Source organism: Malaclemys terrapin, chromosome 5 (genome assembly GCF_027887155.1).
Source record: "Malaclemys terrapin pileata isolate rMalTer1 chromosome 5, rMalTer1.hap1, whole genome shotgun sequence".
Taxonomy (NCBI): domain Eukaryota; kingdom Metazoa; phylum Chordata; order Testudines; family Emydidae; genus Malaclemys; species Malaclemys terrapin.
In genome coordinates this window covers 1,270,659-1,283,362 of record NC_071509.1, presented here as the reverse complement: position 1 = coordinate 1,283,362, position 12,704 = coordinate 1,270,659, and the positions used below count along the sequence as shown (strand labels likewise).

At 69.6% G+C, this 12,704-nt stretch overlaps 2 protein-coding genes across 3 annotated transcripts; both read right to left on the bottom strand.

Annotated features, from left to right (window-relative positions):
- Window positions 1-234: 234 nt before the first annotated feature.
- Window positions 235-4,366, bottom strand: MOGS (mannosyl-oligosaccharide glucosidase). Of its 2 annotated transcripts, none has more exons than XM_054028885.1 (4): window positions 3,323-3,519; window positions 3,023-3,240; window positions 2,402-2,592; window positions 235-2,255 (listed from the first exon to the last, which is right to left on the bottom strand). In XM_054028885.1, exons 1-4 carry the CDS (start codon window positions 3,354-3,356, stop codon window positions 518-520), a joined length of 2,181 nt encoding a protein of 726 aa, XP_053884860.1. In that variant the 5' UTR covers window positions 3,357-3,519; the 3' UTR covers window positions 235-517. The 2 variants fall into 2 exon arrangements, with proteins under 2 accessions (XP_053884860.1, XP_053884859.1); XM_054028884.1 differs by lacking the exon at window positions 3,323-3,519 and adding an exon at window positions 4,347-4,366 and having other exon boundaries at window positions 236-2,255.
- Window positions 4,367-4,823: 457 nt separating this feature from the next.
- On the bottom strand, window positions 4,824-11,385 carry LOC128837715 (programmed cell death protein 4-like). The gene is made up of 11 exons (XM_054029095.1): window positions 11,243-11,385; window positions 9,771-10,044; window positions 9,105-9,202; window positions 8,779-8,892; window positions 8,336-8,557; window positions 7,929-8,026; window positions 7,696-7,810; window positions 7,481-7,588; window positions 7,159-7,269; window positions 6,761-6,900; window positions 4,824-6,382 (listed from the first exon to the last, which is right to left on the bottom strand). Exons 1-11 carry the CDS (start codon window positions 11,294-11,296, stop codon window positions 6,331-6,333), a joined length of 1,386 nt encoding a protein of 461 aa, XP_053885070.1. The 5' UTR covers window positions 11,297-11,385; the 3' UTR covers window positions 4,824-6,330.
- Between the last annotated feature and the right edge of the window lie 1,319 nt (window positions 11,386-12,704).

Here is a 12,704-nt window from a genome sequence, read left to right as displayed (position 1 = left end):
GAGAAAGGGCTGTGGCCAGCAGCCCCCCTCAGCTCCAGGCTGTACCCCTAAACACAGCAGGCTCCGTACCTACTAGGCCTTTCTAGCCCCCTGCGGGGCTCATTGCCCCAGCAGGCACCCTTGTGGGACCTGCCCCCTCCCACGTGCCCCATAGCTGGCTGTATCCACCCCCCATGCTGCTGAGTCCCAAAGATGGCAGAGCTACTCAGCTTTATTCTTTTAAAAAAAAAAAAGTAGAGACCCCTCTCCCCCCAGCTTGGGGGAGGGGGGGGGGGGCAGGAAGGTACAGCGGACCCCCCCCCAGCCTAGAACATTCATATTCAAACACCTGAGAAAGACGAGCAGGCCAAAGGCCTGGACACCGCATGGTAGCCTCGTAATGCAGCAACGCCCCCACTCCCCACCCCTGGCCTTGAGGTGGCTGCAGGCTCCCAAGCACCAGGGTTAGAAGAAGAGTTGGGGGGGGGCCCTTTGGCCCCCCGCTGGTAGCTGGAACCCCCTTCTCCCAGCCTGGCCCCTAATACTCCTCGGCCATGATGAGCACCACCAGGGCAGACCAGCCCGTGAAGGGGTAGCAGCCCTGGCCCTGGCCCGTGCTGTCGCTGTACTGCTCCCACAGGTAGCCGCTCTCCACATACTGGCGGTACAGGTTGGCAATGAGGTTGGCACGCAGCTCCTGGTAGAGCGCAGCTGCCCGCTGCTGGTAGGGCCCCTCCAGGCTGGCGTAATGGTGCAGCGCCCGCACAGCCAGGTAGTTCATGTTGATCCAGACGGGCCCCCTCCAGTAGGGGGGGTCGTGCTCCGTGTTGTGTTTCATGTAGAGGGGGCTGGTGCGGGCGAGCGAGCGCAGGCCGTACGGGGTCCAGAGCTTCTGCTCGCTGCGCATGTCCCCCAGGATGCTGCCCAGGCGGGGTGAGTCGGGCCGCAGCAGCTGCAGCAGGAAGGGGAAGAGGCTGACGTAGCCCAGGGCCCCCACAAACTGCAGCTTGGGGGGCTTGCGGACCACCCGCACCAGGCGCGGGGCAGGGAGCTGGTGGCGGGGCTGCCCCGGCCCCACAGCCACCTTCTCGCGCTCCAGCCCCACGGCCTGGCTGTGGTTGCCGTAGTCGGCGAACATGCCCAGCTGCTCGGCCCAGTGGTGCTGCTCCAGCCGGGCGTTGTCACTCAGCGCCTGCTGCATGCGCCGGTACTCGGTCGCTGGCTCGCCCAGCCGCTCGGCCACCTCGGCCATGACTCCCGCGGCCAGGGCCATCCAGCAGCGCAGGTCCAGGTGGCGCTCGACGGGCGAGGGGTGCGAGGCCCGAGGGTAGTCGTCCAGCCCGGAGGTCAGCGTCTTGGGGTTGAGGAAGAGGTCGGTGTCCTGGTCCCGGCCCCGCCAGCGGAAGGTGTAGGGCAGCGGCCCCGCCTGCGTGGTGTTGTACCACTCGTACCATGTGCGCAGGCGGGGGAAGAGCCGCCGCAGGTAGGACAGCTCGGCGGGGCCCTGGCCCGGCTCCCGCAGCAGCTGCTGGAGCACCAGGAAGAGGGTGGGCGGGTTGGCAGCCTCGTTGTGCTGCAGGATGAATTCGGGGGGCACCTTGGCTCGCGCCTCGTCGTCCAGGATCTGCTCCCGCGGGATCCAGCCCTCCACATTCATCAGGTCCAGCCAGTGGGCGATGACCTCGCGGCTCAGGGCCGGGTCCCAGCGCGCCAGCAGCAGCTGGTGGAAGCCCTCGTCCCAGAGGAAGCCGCGGGGGAAGAAGGAGCGGGAGGGCACGGCCGTGAACAGGGGGCCCTCGGGGTAGGGCAGGGGGTGCGGGCTGTGCGCAGACTGCACGATGGAGTGCCCGTGGAAGTAGCCCATCCCACCCATCATGTTGCTGAGGGCAGCCTTGGCAAAGCGCTGCTGCTGGGGCGTGAAGCCCTTGCGGGCCAGGGAGAAGGTCTCCTCGAAGCGCCGCTCGAAGGCGGCCACGTGCCCAGCCAGCTCCTCGCTCAGCACCGCCCCCACCAGCGAGCCGGGGCGCTCGGCAAAGCTGCCGGACTCAAAGGTCACCTCCACGCGGCAGGGCAGCGGCAGCGTCACCTGGTGCAGCAGCAGGTGGCTTTGGGGCTCTTGCTCCGGCTCCCCCGGCAGCGCCCGGTCCGTGTCCACAGCGAAGTAGCGGCGCTTGGGCCCGCCTGGCGCAGCGTAAACAAAGCGGTTACTCAGGCTGCTCTTCACCACGTCTGTCAGGCGGTGCAGCCCCGGGCTCCTGGCATCCAGGTGGTTATAGCTGCAAGAGAGGAGGGGTCAGGGCAGGAAGGGAGGCCGGGCTAGGAGCCAGGAACACCCCACAGCCGGAGCTACTGCCCCGCTCCCCACAGCACCCCTCCTGGGAAAGCCAGGAGCTTCCCGCACAGGCAGGGCTCCCGGCCATACCTGGCATAGCTGAGGGCTTCCCCAGTGTCTGTGGTGGGCTTGTGGAAGGTGATGTTGAAATGGCCGAGTTCCTCGGATGTCCCAGTCACCGACACCAAGCGCGTGTTCTCCACGTGGGGCTGCAGCGTCCCCTGCCCGTTGGTGGCCACGTAGAAGAGCAGGGAGACGAGGGAGGTCTGGTTGCCCGGACTCTGCAAAGAGGAAGATGGGACCGTGGCTATCGCTCGCCCCTGTAGCTCTCTGTGCTGGAGACCCCAGGGGCAACCCCGAGACCCTGGCAACCAGGAGACCCTCCCACAGCAGGAAACGCTCCCCGGGGACAGAGACTGGGGCGGGAGAGGAACCGCCACAAAACACAAGGGGCCGGGTGGGCCAATCAATCCGGAAAACACGTGGGGCTCAAAGCAGGGAGTCCCCACCCGGCCCGGCCCAGGCATGGCTCCGCTGGGCGCAGGAAGGGGCAGCACCGAGCACTGTGGGCTCAGGACTCCCAGCTCCGGGAGGACACGTGGGATGAGGGTGACAGTAAAGACTTGTGGGGAGGGGGGAGCCCAGGACTCCCGGGTTCCCTTCCCAGCTGTCCCGGACCCCGGGCAGGGCCCTGCATTCCCGCGGCCTCACCTCCGGCCTGGCCGTGACCCGCCAGCTCCAGTCCCCGCCGTGCTCCCCGCCCGGCCGCTTCACGAACTCGGTGCGCAGCGTGAGGCCCCGGTCGCGGATCTCCTGCGCCCCGAAGCGCAGCCCGTCGTGCAGCAGCCAGCCGTAGCCGGGCAGCCCGTCGCTCTGCTCGCACGTGTGGCGCAGCCGCGCCTCCGCCGCCTGCCGCAGCCACATGAGGCCTGGGGGAGGAGAGGGGGGAGGGTGAGACCGGACCGGACCGGACCGGGCCCCGCCCCCCCGCCGGGCCCCGCCCCCCGGTACCTGCCACGGGCGGCCGCGCGCTGCGGGGCCGCATGCCGAAGTAGACGTGCGGGCGGTAGGAGCCCCAGAAGCGCTCGGGCGCGGCGCGGGGGCCGCTGCTGCCGGCGGGCAGGACGCGCGGCGCCGGGTGCGGGGTGACCACGCGGCGGCCCAGCCGCCAGCGCCCGTAGAGCCCGTAGGCCAGGCCGGCGGCGCCCAGCGCCAGCGCCAGCAGCGCCCAGGCCCGGCCCGGCCCCGCGCCCGCCCCGCGCGCCCGCCGCGCCGCCTCCGCGCCCCGCTCCGCGCCCCCCGCGCCCCCTGCGCCCCGCCGCCTGCGCTCCCGGGCCATGGCCCCGCCGCGCCGCGCCGAGACAGGGAGCGAGCGGCACCGCCCGGCCCCGCCCCCGCCCCGTCAGCACACCGGGCCCCGCCCCCAGCCCGCCTGGCTCCGCCCCCGCCCCGTCAGCACACCGGGCCCCGCCCCCCAGCCCGCCTGGCTCCGCCCCCGCCCCGTCAGCACACCGGGCCCCGCCCCGTCAGCCCGCCCGGCTCCGCCCCCAGCCCGTCCCGTCAGCACACCGGGCCCCGCCCCCAGCCCGCCTGGCTCCGCCCCCGCCCCGTCAGCCCGCCCGGCCCCGCCCCCAGCCCGCCTGGCTCCGCCCCCGCCCCGTCAGCACACCGGGCCCCGCCCCCAGCCCGCCTGGCTCCGCCCCCGCCCCGTCAGCACACCGGGCCCCGCCCCCAGCCCGCCTGGCTCCGCCCCCGCCCCGTCAGCCCGCCTGGCTCCGCCCCCGCCCCGTCAGCACACCGGGCCCCGTCCCCAGCCCGCCCGGCTCCGCCCCCGCCCCGTCAGCACACCGGGCCCCGCCCCCCAGCCCGCGCCCGCCTCGTCAGCACACAGGGCCCCGCCCCCTCCACGTCAGCACACCGGGCCCCGCCCCCTCCACGTCAGCTCGCTAGGCCCCCAGCCCGAGACCGCCAGCTCGTCAGGCCCCGCCCCCGCGAACCCGCCTCCATCGGCGCTCGCGCGGCCCTTGTGCGTCACCATCCTCAGGAGCGCGCGGCTGGAAGGCCTGACGGCCCCGTCACCGCCTCTCCCGGCATGCCCCACGCGGGGGCCGTAGAGCCACGCCACCTGCCGGTGCGCACTGGGCACCGTAGCCCAACTAGCACGTGGCTGGGCGCCTCGGCGCGCTGCATGCTGGGAGTTGTAGTCCAGGGCAGCGCCCCAGGGCAGAGGAGCGAGCCAGCCCCAGCCGGTTCTGAGCCGCCCCAGGAGGGGGTGGGGGCCAGGTGCAGCTCGGTGCTGGGCCCTACCCCCGGCCAGGGGCTAACCCGGGCACGGCCGAGGGGTGATGGGCCAGCCCAGGCCAGGCACGTCCCAGGCAGCCACTCTCAGGGGTCAAACCACGGTCCTTAGGGCTTCCCACCAGCTGCTGGCCAGGGAGCTCCCTCCCCCCCCCCCACTAGGGTCAACCCCAGCGCACACACAGTGGAGGACAAACACAGCCTAGACCAGCCATTCCTTTGAACACATCTTTATTGTGTTTATGCATAAGCGCTGCCCCTTTGCCCTGCTCCTCAAGCCAGGGAGGGCCATCCACTGCTGCTGCACCCAGCTGCTGACTCCCTGCTCCCAAGCCCAACAGTGGGGCCTACCAGGGGGTGATAGACTCTCCTCAGGGTGCTGGAAGGCAGAGCTGGAGTAGCCCCCACAGGTCCCACCTTGCTCAAGCGCTGGGGTTTAAGGCCCCTGCCCTGGGAGATGAGTCGCAGCCCATCACCTCCCTGAGATACCCACAGCCACCCTAGGCCTACAGGCCCCCCGGCTCCACACCTGTCACATACCTGCCCTTTGTCAACTGGGCCCCCTTAGGCCCCCACTCCAGCTGTCACACCCAGTGCTCCTGCATGCAGCCCGTAGCAGGGGTTGGTGCTACCTCCTCCCAGTGCTGCAGCCCAGGGGAGCTCCACTATGATGAATCGCTGTAGGGTAGTAAAGTAAGCACAAGGCAGTGGACTGTGGGTAATGCTCAGCCGATCACCTTAGGGGCAGAGCTGAGGCTAGTCCCGGGGGGGGGAGCAGGATCTTTGCCTAGAAGAGGAGCAGAGCTGAGATGTGGGGAGGTAGGTGTGGCCCCCTTACCTGTGTCACTGCCCATGAGGCAAGCTGATCGGTGTGACCCAGAATCCTTTGCTCTGGAGGTTGTTCCTGGCCCTTGGCATAAGATACAAGGAAGCAACTTGTCCTGTGTGGCCAGGTGCCCAGCCCAGGGGAGAGGCCTGGGCATGGCTCTTGCAAGCCCCCAGCTCCACTCCCTGGGGCAGAATAAGGACACACTGCCTTCCCCTAAAACAGGCTGGTCTTACCCAGCCCATTCTACAGGCCACGCCCTGGTGTGGGAATGGGGGGCACCAAGGAGCACGCTGCAGATGGAGTTACAGCCAGGCCTGCGCCACCAGCCGCCCCCCCCCCCCCCCCCCCAGCTGAACTGACACATGGGGTGACCTCAGTTGCTCCATTGTGGGGAAGGAAGGAATCCCAAAGCCCCCAAGCAGAGCTCCCCAACCCAGGGTAGAGTGAGAACCAGGCCCTTTCCTGAACTAGCCAGCATAGGAGGCTGGGGGGAGAGGGGAGGGAGGAAATGCCCCCTTGCTAACCCCACTGCATGGAGCCAAGCTTGGGGGGGGGCACAGACACAGCCCCACTAGGCGAGGGAGGAGCATCTCCCAGCTGGGGCTGCAGGGAGGGGGAGGGGACAAGAGTCCTACAGCTGCACCCTGCCCCCCACCCTTCCACCCCCAGGGCAGCCCCAGCTGGGAGATCAGCCCACCAGCCCCCTCCCTGCTCCTGGACCCCAGCTCCCCCCCAAGATCCATCACAGCCTCTGCACTGCCCCTCTGGGAGCTGGGGCTGGGTGGTTCCCTGGTGCCGTTCCCAGCTGGAGACAGACAAGGAGGAGCTCCAGGGCTGGGGGACATCAATCACCTCCAGGGGACTGTCGGGCTGGGGGGGACGAGACGGCCAGTTACTGCTTGATCTGCCCCCCATCACCCTCGCTCACAAATCGCTTCCGGCCCCTTGGAGAGAGGAAAGACATGAATGTCAGTGAGCCAGGCCCCAGCCAACCCTGGGCTCTCCCCACACACAGCTCCGCCGGTGCCCCTCACTCCCGACCCACAGCTCTGCCGTGCCCCTCCATCCCAACCTGCAGCCCCTGCTACCTCAGCCCGGGGCTCCCCACACAGCTCTGCCAGTGCCCCTCACTCCCAACCCACAGCCCCTGCTAGCCCAGCTCTGCCGATGTCCCTCAATCCTGACCCACAGCCCCTGCTACCCCAGCACTGGGTTTCCCCCCACCTCCAACCCACAAGCTCCTTCTATCCCAGCCCCGGGCTCCTCTGCAGTTCTCCTGGTGCGCCTCAAACCTGACCCGTAGTCCCCCATTCTGCAGCTACCTGGCTGGGCAGGTGTCTCTCAGCTGCTTGGTGATGACTCCCTCCTCGAAGCAGAGATCCACCAGCCGCTCCAGGATACGGTGAGCGAGGGGCACATCCAGGCTGATGTCTCCGAGCTCGTCATAGACTCGCTGAAAGCCCTGGGGGATCAGGAGAACTGGGATCAGAGCCAGGAATGCTGAGGCAGAGCAGGGAGGGGCCGTGATGCCCCAGGGAGACCTCGCGCCCTGGGCTGGGAATGGCAGCGTGTGCTGCAGTCAATCCTAGAGGCTGAATCTGCCCCCACAAGGGCCTCCTCACCTCTGCTGCAGCTGGCCAGTCTGCCAAGACTCCATGGCTGGCTCCCCCGCACTATTCATGGCACCAACCCAGCCCCTTGTCCCAGCTCCAGCACTCACCCGGTTCATCTGGTCCAGGGTCACCAGGCCGGTCTCCCACAGCACCTTGAGCAGTTTTACCATCATGACGACGGGCGTCTCGCCTGTGGACTCCAGCACCATCACTACAGCCTGCGAGGATGGAGGAGGGGGTGTCAGCATGGGGTGGGCAGCACCAGCCACTGCTGGCATCACGGACACCCCCCAGGATCCAGGTAGCAAGCATAGCTCCCACGGCCGGGCCGCAGCAGCCACTGGGGGTGCCGCAGGTACTGCCCCCAGCCAGCGCTGGCCATCACAGCACAGCCCCAAACGGACGCCCCAGGCCAGGCCTACGCCCTACCTCATAGACCAGCTCATGATGGAAGTGAGGGACCTCCAGTTCCCGCAGGCAGTGCTCTGCCTCCGACACCTCCCCGGACAGCAGGTACTCGCGCAGCAGCAGGTTCATCTGTGGGGAAAGGTACTGAGGGCTCAGCATGGGGACGGGCAGGCGCCCGCCCAGGCCCCGTGCAGCCCCGGGGCCAAGCCGGCCAGCGAGGGGCGCAAGGCGCTCACCTCTTTGATGAGATGCTTCACGGGCCTCTGGCCGCCCCCCACTCCCCACACGTTGTCCAACTGGTTCACGTCCCGCTTGATCCGGAGCAGCACTGCGGCGCGGTCCAAGGCAGCCCTGCAAGGAGGAGACAGTGAGGAGGAGGGGGCTCTCCCTGGAGATGCTGACAGCTGCCGGCTGGGGGCAGAGCAGACCAGGCTGGTGCCAGGGCAGGGTGCGGGGAGGAGACTCTTACCGGGCGTGCTCACAGTCCACGCGCCCCTTGTAGCGGTCCAGGAAGTCCAGGGGCAACGCATGGTCAGCCACGGCCCGGGCAATGAATTGGCCCAGCATCTGCAGAGACACGAGCGTGTGGTCAGGGCGCAGACGCTGCCCAGGGGCCTGGCACAGCACCTCCTCTGCCTGGCAGGGCCAGGTCCTAGAGCCCCCACCCAACTCCTGATCACCATGGCATTCCCAGCCCCTCCCCCACCCTCCCAAGGGCATTCCCAGCTCCTCCCTTCCCATGCACACCCCCCCAGCATTCCCAGTCCCACCCAGGGCATTCCCCCCTCCCAGCTCTCCCCCCCCATGCCATTCCTGCCCCTGGCCCCACCATGTCTCCCCAGCCCCTCCCAGGGGTATTCCCAGCCCCAGCCCCACCTGCGGAGCCTCAGGAGTGTCCAGGATGAGGTCAGGCAGGTCCTTGAGCATCTTGTCGAAGGCCCTGGCGATGTCCTCCGAGGTCATGACCTTGCCCACGAGGTCAGAGAGCAGGCGGGAGGTCAGCTCCCGGTGGCTGGCCTTGCCCTCCAGTGCCAGCGCCACAGCCAGTGAGGGGACGGCGTGCTTCCTGCTGCCCAGGTTCAGCTCCTTCAGCAGCTCCTGCACCCAGCACAGCGCGTCAGCCCGGCCCCGCTCCGGCCTCCTTCCTCCACGGCACCCAGCCCCACTCCATCCTCCTCCTTCCTCAGCAGTTCCCAGTGCCCTCCCCTGGCTCCGCAGGGGCCCCCGGGCCTAGCCAGATGGATGTGGCCCCTGAATCCCTCCCAGCCCAGAAGCCCACTGGGGGGAAATGGGGTGGCAAAGGGACTCCCCAGACTCACCATCACCTCGAGGGTGTCCCCGTGTTCAAAGTACTCCAGCACCATGGGGTGCACGTTCTTCTCCAGCTCCCCCTCCTCCAGCTCCGGCGTCACCGTGGCATAGACCGTGTCGCCCTGTAGAGAGGGGCAGAGGGGCTCACGGCCAGCGGTACCCCCACTGGGACAGGCCCCACCCACACAAGCACCAGTCCGTGGGGCTCCGGGGAGGGGGCTGGCATGGCTGAGCGGGGACAGGCAGACAGGCCGGGGGCAGCAGTGGATGGGTGCTGGGGTCCGAGTTCAGTGACGCTTGGCTCCGGGGGGGAGGAAGGGGCCCGGGAACGTACCTGAGATGATTCGTCGTAGTTGGGGTCCCGTGCGTCGGGCTCCTGGTACCCGTACACCAGACCAGGTGCACCCCACACACCCTTGCCCCCAGCACCACCTGCAGGAGACACAGTGGTTCAGCCACCCCCATGGGCCACAGCATCCCAGCCGGGCACCAACCCAGCTCTGCCCGCTACAGAAAAGGGACCGGGGGCCTCTGGGCAAGGGTAGCGCACTGCTCAGAGCCCCCAGCCCAGGGCAAAGCTGGGCACCAGCACAGCAGTGACTCACGGCAGGCTCCCAACCTGGGCATGACTGTGTCAGAAGTGTAGTGAGTTCAGTGGGGCCCAGCAAACCCACAGCACGTGGCAGGAGCGACTCCCACCCAGCACAGGAAGAGCAGGGGACTGCGTGGGGATTGAGGGAGGATCCCTGTGTCTTTGGGGCAGCAGGAGGGAGCAGGGGCTGCACTGTGTGGGGTGTGGGGACTGGGGAGCTGCACTGTGGGGCAGCAGTGAGCCAAGAGGGACTGCAGGGGTGTGCACTATGTGACAGCCAGGTGGGCCACAGGCTGCACTGTGGGGCAGGGGTGTGCCCCAAGGCAGCAGGAGGGGCCAGGGGGATGCAGGGAGGGCATCAGGGTGATGGGAGCCTGCACTGTGAGGCAGGGATGTGCTGCATCTCACCTTTCTTGGGGAGCCCACGGCCCTTGCCCATACGCGACTTCCTGTCATTGGTCTTGCCCTTGGGGCTGCTGGGGTCGGGGCTGGGCTCCCCCCCCTCGGGTGCCGGCTCCCGGGTGGAGTCCCGGGACGAGGTGCGCCGCAGGCGCCGCTTGGCCTTGGCTTTGAGCCGGGCTTCGTGCAGGGCCTTCTCCTGTGGGGTCCAGGAGCGGGACTCGTCGCCATCCATCAGCTCCTCTTCCAGAGCCTCGTCCTCGGAGCCTGCCTGGCACGTGGCCTGCAAGGCACGGTGGTCTCAGAGACGCCCGCGGACGCCTGCTGCCCCCGAGCAGACCCACGCCCGCTCCCCAGAGCCCCGGGAGAGGCAGAGGAGCCAGGGGCTGCCCCACGGAGCGCTTCCTTTCCCTTCCTATTCACCCCCCTCCAGTCCCGGCCTCGCCCAGCAAGGGGCGCTCTAGGGAGCAGCTGGCTGAAGTCACACGGCTCCAGACAACCTCCCGCCCCAGGGGAAGTGAAAGAGCCAAGGCCCAACCCGCAAATGTGCCTGTGCCCTTGCCTGCAGGATGGGGGCAGTGGAGGGGCTGCCCATTCCCCCCTCCCCTCCCCGAGGGATGCAGTCCGCTCCAGGGCAGGTCTCTGCCCCCAGCCTCACTATGGGGTGGAGCACCCTCCTGCTGCACCCCCAGGCTGGGGGCAGAGTCGCTCAGACGGGCCAGGCTCCTGGCATCCCAGAGCATGGAGACCGGGCTTGGGGGCCTGGGAACAGCCCAGTTCACCGCTGGGAGGGAATATGGAGAATTGGGCTAGAGCCAGGCAGGACCGGGCAACCCCCACCAGCGCCCCCCACTCCCGCCCCACAGCTCCCCGGGCCCCCCGCCAGCGCCCCCCACTCCCGCCCCGCAGCCCCCCGGGCCCCCCGCCAGCGCCCCCCACTCCCGCCCCGCAGCCCCCCGGGCCCCCCGCCAGCGCCCCCCACTCCCGCCCCGCAGCCCCCCACCAGCGCCCCCCACTCCCGCCCCACAGCCCCCTGCCCCCCACCAACGCCCCCCACCCCCCTGCCCCCCGCCAGCGCCCCCCACTCCCGCCCCACAGCCCCCTGCCCCCCGCCAGCGCCCCCCACTCCCGCCCCACAGCCCCCTGCCCCCCACCAACGCCCCCCACCCCCCTGCCCCCCACCAGCGCCCCCCACTCCCGCCCCGCAGCCCCCCGCCAGCGCCCCCCACTCCCGCCCCCCGCCCCCCGCCAGCGCCCCCCACTCCCGCCCCGCAGCCCCCCGCCAGCGCCCCCCACTCCCGCCCCGCAGCCCCCCGCCAGCGCCCCCCACTCCCGCCCCGCAGCCCCCCCCCGGGCGGACAGAAGCGGAGGGGGACTGAGGCAGCTCGTGCCCCGCCCCCGGCGCACATGGTGACCGGGCAGAACACGCCCGGGAGGGGAGCGGGGCGGAGCGGGGGGGGCGGGGCAGGCCCGGTACTTGCCAGGGCGGCGGCGGCCGGGCCGCGGGCGGGGGCGGGGCTGACCGATCCCGACATGGCCGCTGGCGGCAGCTCCGAGCCGGGCACGATCCCGACCCTGAAGCTCCGCTGAGCCTCGCTGCTTCGCGCGCCCGCCCCTTGCGGAAGTGACGCACACGGGGGGCGGGGACTCCAGCCAACTCCCCTCAGCCTCGCAGCCGCAGAGCGCGAGCGGCCCCGCCCCCAGCCGCGCCCCCCAATGTCCCGCCCACGCCAGCAGGGGCCGCGGGGGGCGGGGTCGCTGCACGGACCAATGGCCGCTCTGCGCCGCCCCCTACCTGCCCCCGAGCAACGGTTCCACAGCCGCCAGACCGAGCCATGGCTCTGGGGAGGGGGGGAGCAGGGAGCGGACTGACCCATGGCTCTGGGAAGGGGGGGGGAAGCAGGGAGCGGACTGACCCATGGCTCTGGGAAGGGGGGGAAGCAAGGAGCGGACTGACCCATGGCTCTGGGAAGGGGGGGAAGCAGGGAGTGGACTGACCCATGGGGCTGGGAAGCGGGGGAAGCAAGGAGCGGACTGACCCATGGGTCTGGGAAGGGGGGAAGCAGGGAGTGGACTGACCCATGGCCCTGGGGAGGGGAGGGAGCAGGGAGCGGACTGACTCATGGGTCTGGGAAGGGGGGAAGCAGGGAGTGGACTGACCCATGGCCCTGGGGAGGGGAGGGAGCAGACTGACCCATGGCTCTGGAAAGGGGGTGGAAGCAGGGAGCGGACTGACCCATGGCTCTGGGAAGGGGGGGGGAAGCAGGGAGCGGACTGACCCATGGCTCTGGGAAGGGGGGGAAGCAAGGAGCGGACTGACCCATGGCTCTGGGAAGGGGGGGAAGCAGGGAGTGGACTGACCCATGGGGCTGGGAAGCGGGGGAAGCAAGGAGCGGACTGACCCATGGGTCTGGGAAGGGGGGAAGCAGGGAGTGGACTGACCCATGGCCCTGGGGAGGGGAGGGAGCAGGGAGCGGACTGACTCATGGGTCTGGGAAGGGGGGAAGCAGGGAGTGGACTGACCCATGGCCCTGGGGAGGGGAGGGAGCAGACTGACCCATGGCTCTGGAAAGGGGGTGGAAGCAGGGAGTGGACTGACCCATGGCTCTGGGAAGGGGGTGGAAGCAGGGAGCGGACTGACCCATGGCCCTGGGGAGGGGAGGGAGCAGACTGACCCATGGCTCTGGGAAGGGGGGGAAGCAAGGAGCGGACTGACCCATGGCTCGGGGGGGGGGGTAAGGAGTGGACTCAGTCTTGGTTCTTCCGCAGACCCCACCAGCCAGGGCAATGGTGGGGGGCAGAGGTCTAGGTCTGTGCTCTGGGTCCATCCTCGAGACCCCGATGTCACACCGCACTGCTCTCTCTTGGGCCCAACCCCTGTTGTCCTTGCACTGACCATTGGGTTGTGCGGGAAGGGGGCAGCCAGGAGTGACAGATCTGGGT

Bases quoted from the DNA above. Each gene is read 5' to 3' on its own strand.
- MOGS (XM_054028885.1), bottom strand. From the start codon at position 3,356: ATGCGGCCCCGCAGCGCGCGGCCGCCCGTGGCAG. The intron at 3,241-3,322 runs GTACCGGGGGGC...CTCCTCCCCCAG, and splicing joins CGCGCGGCCGCCCGTGGCAG to GCCTCATGTGGCTGCGGCAG. The intron at 2,256-2,401 runs GTATGGCCGGGA...CCTCTCTTGCAG, and splicing joins GAAGCCCTCAGCTATGCCAG to CTATAACCACCTGGATGCCA.
- LOC128837715 (XM_054029095.1), bottom strand. From the start codon at position 11,296: ATGTCGGGATCGGTCAGCCCCGCCCCCGCCCGCGGCCCGGCCGCCGCC. The intron at 8,893-9,104 runs GTACGTTCCCGG...CCCTCTCTACAG, and splicing joins ACTACGACGAATCATCTCAG to GGCGACACGGTCTATGCCAC. The intron at 6,901-7,158 runs GTGAGTGCTGGA...CTGATCCCCCAG, and splicing joins CCCTGGACCAGATGAACCGG to GGCTTTCAGCGAGTCTATGA.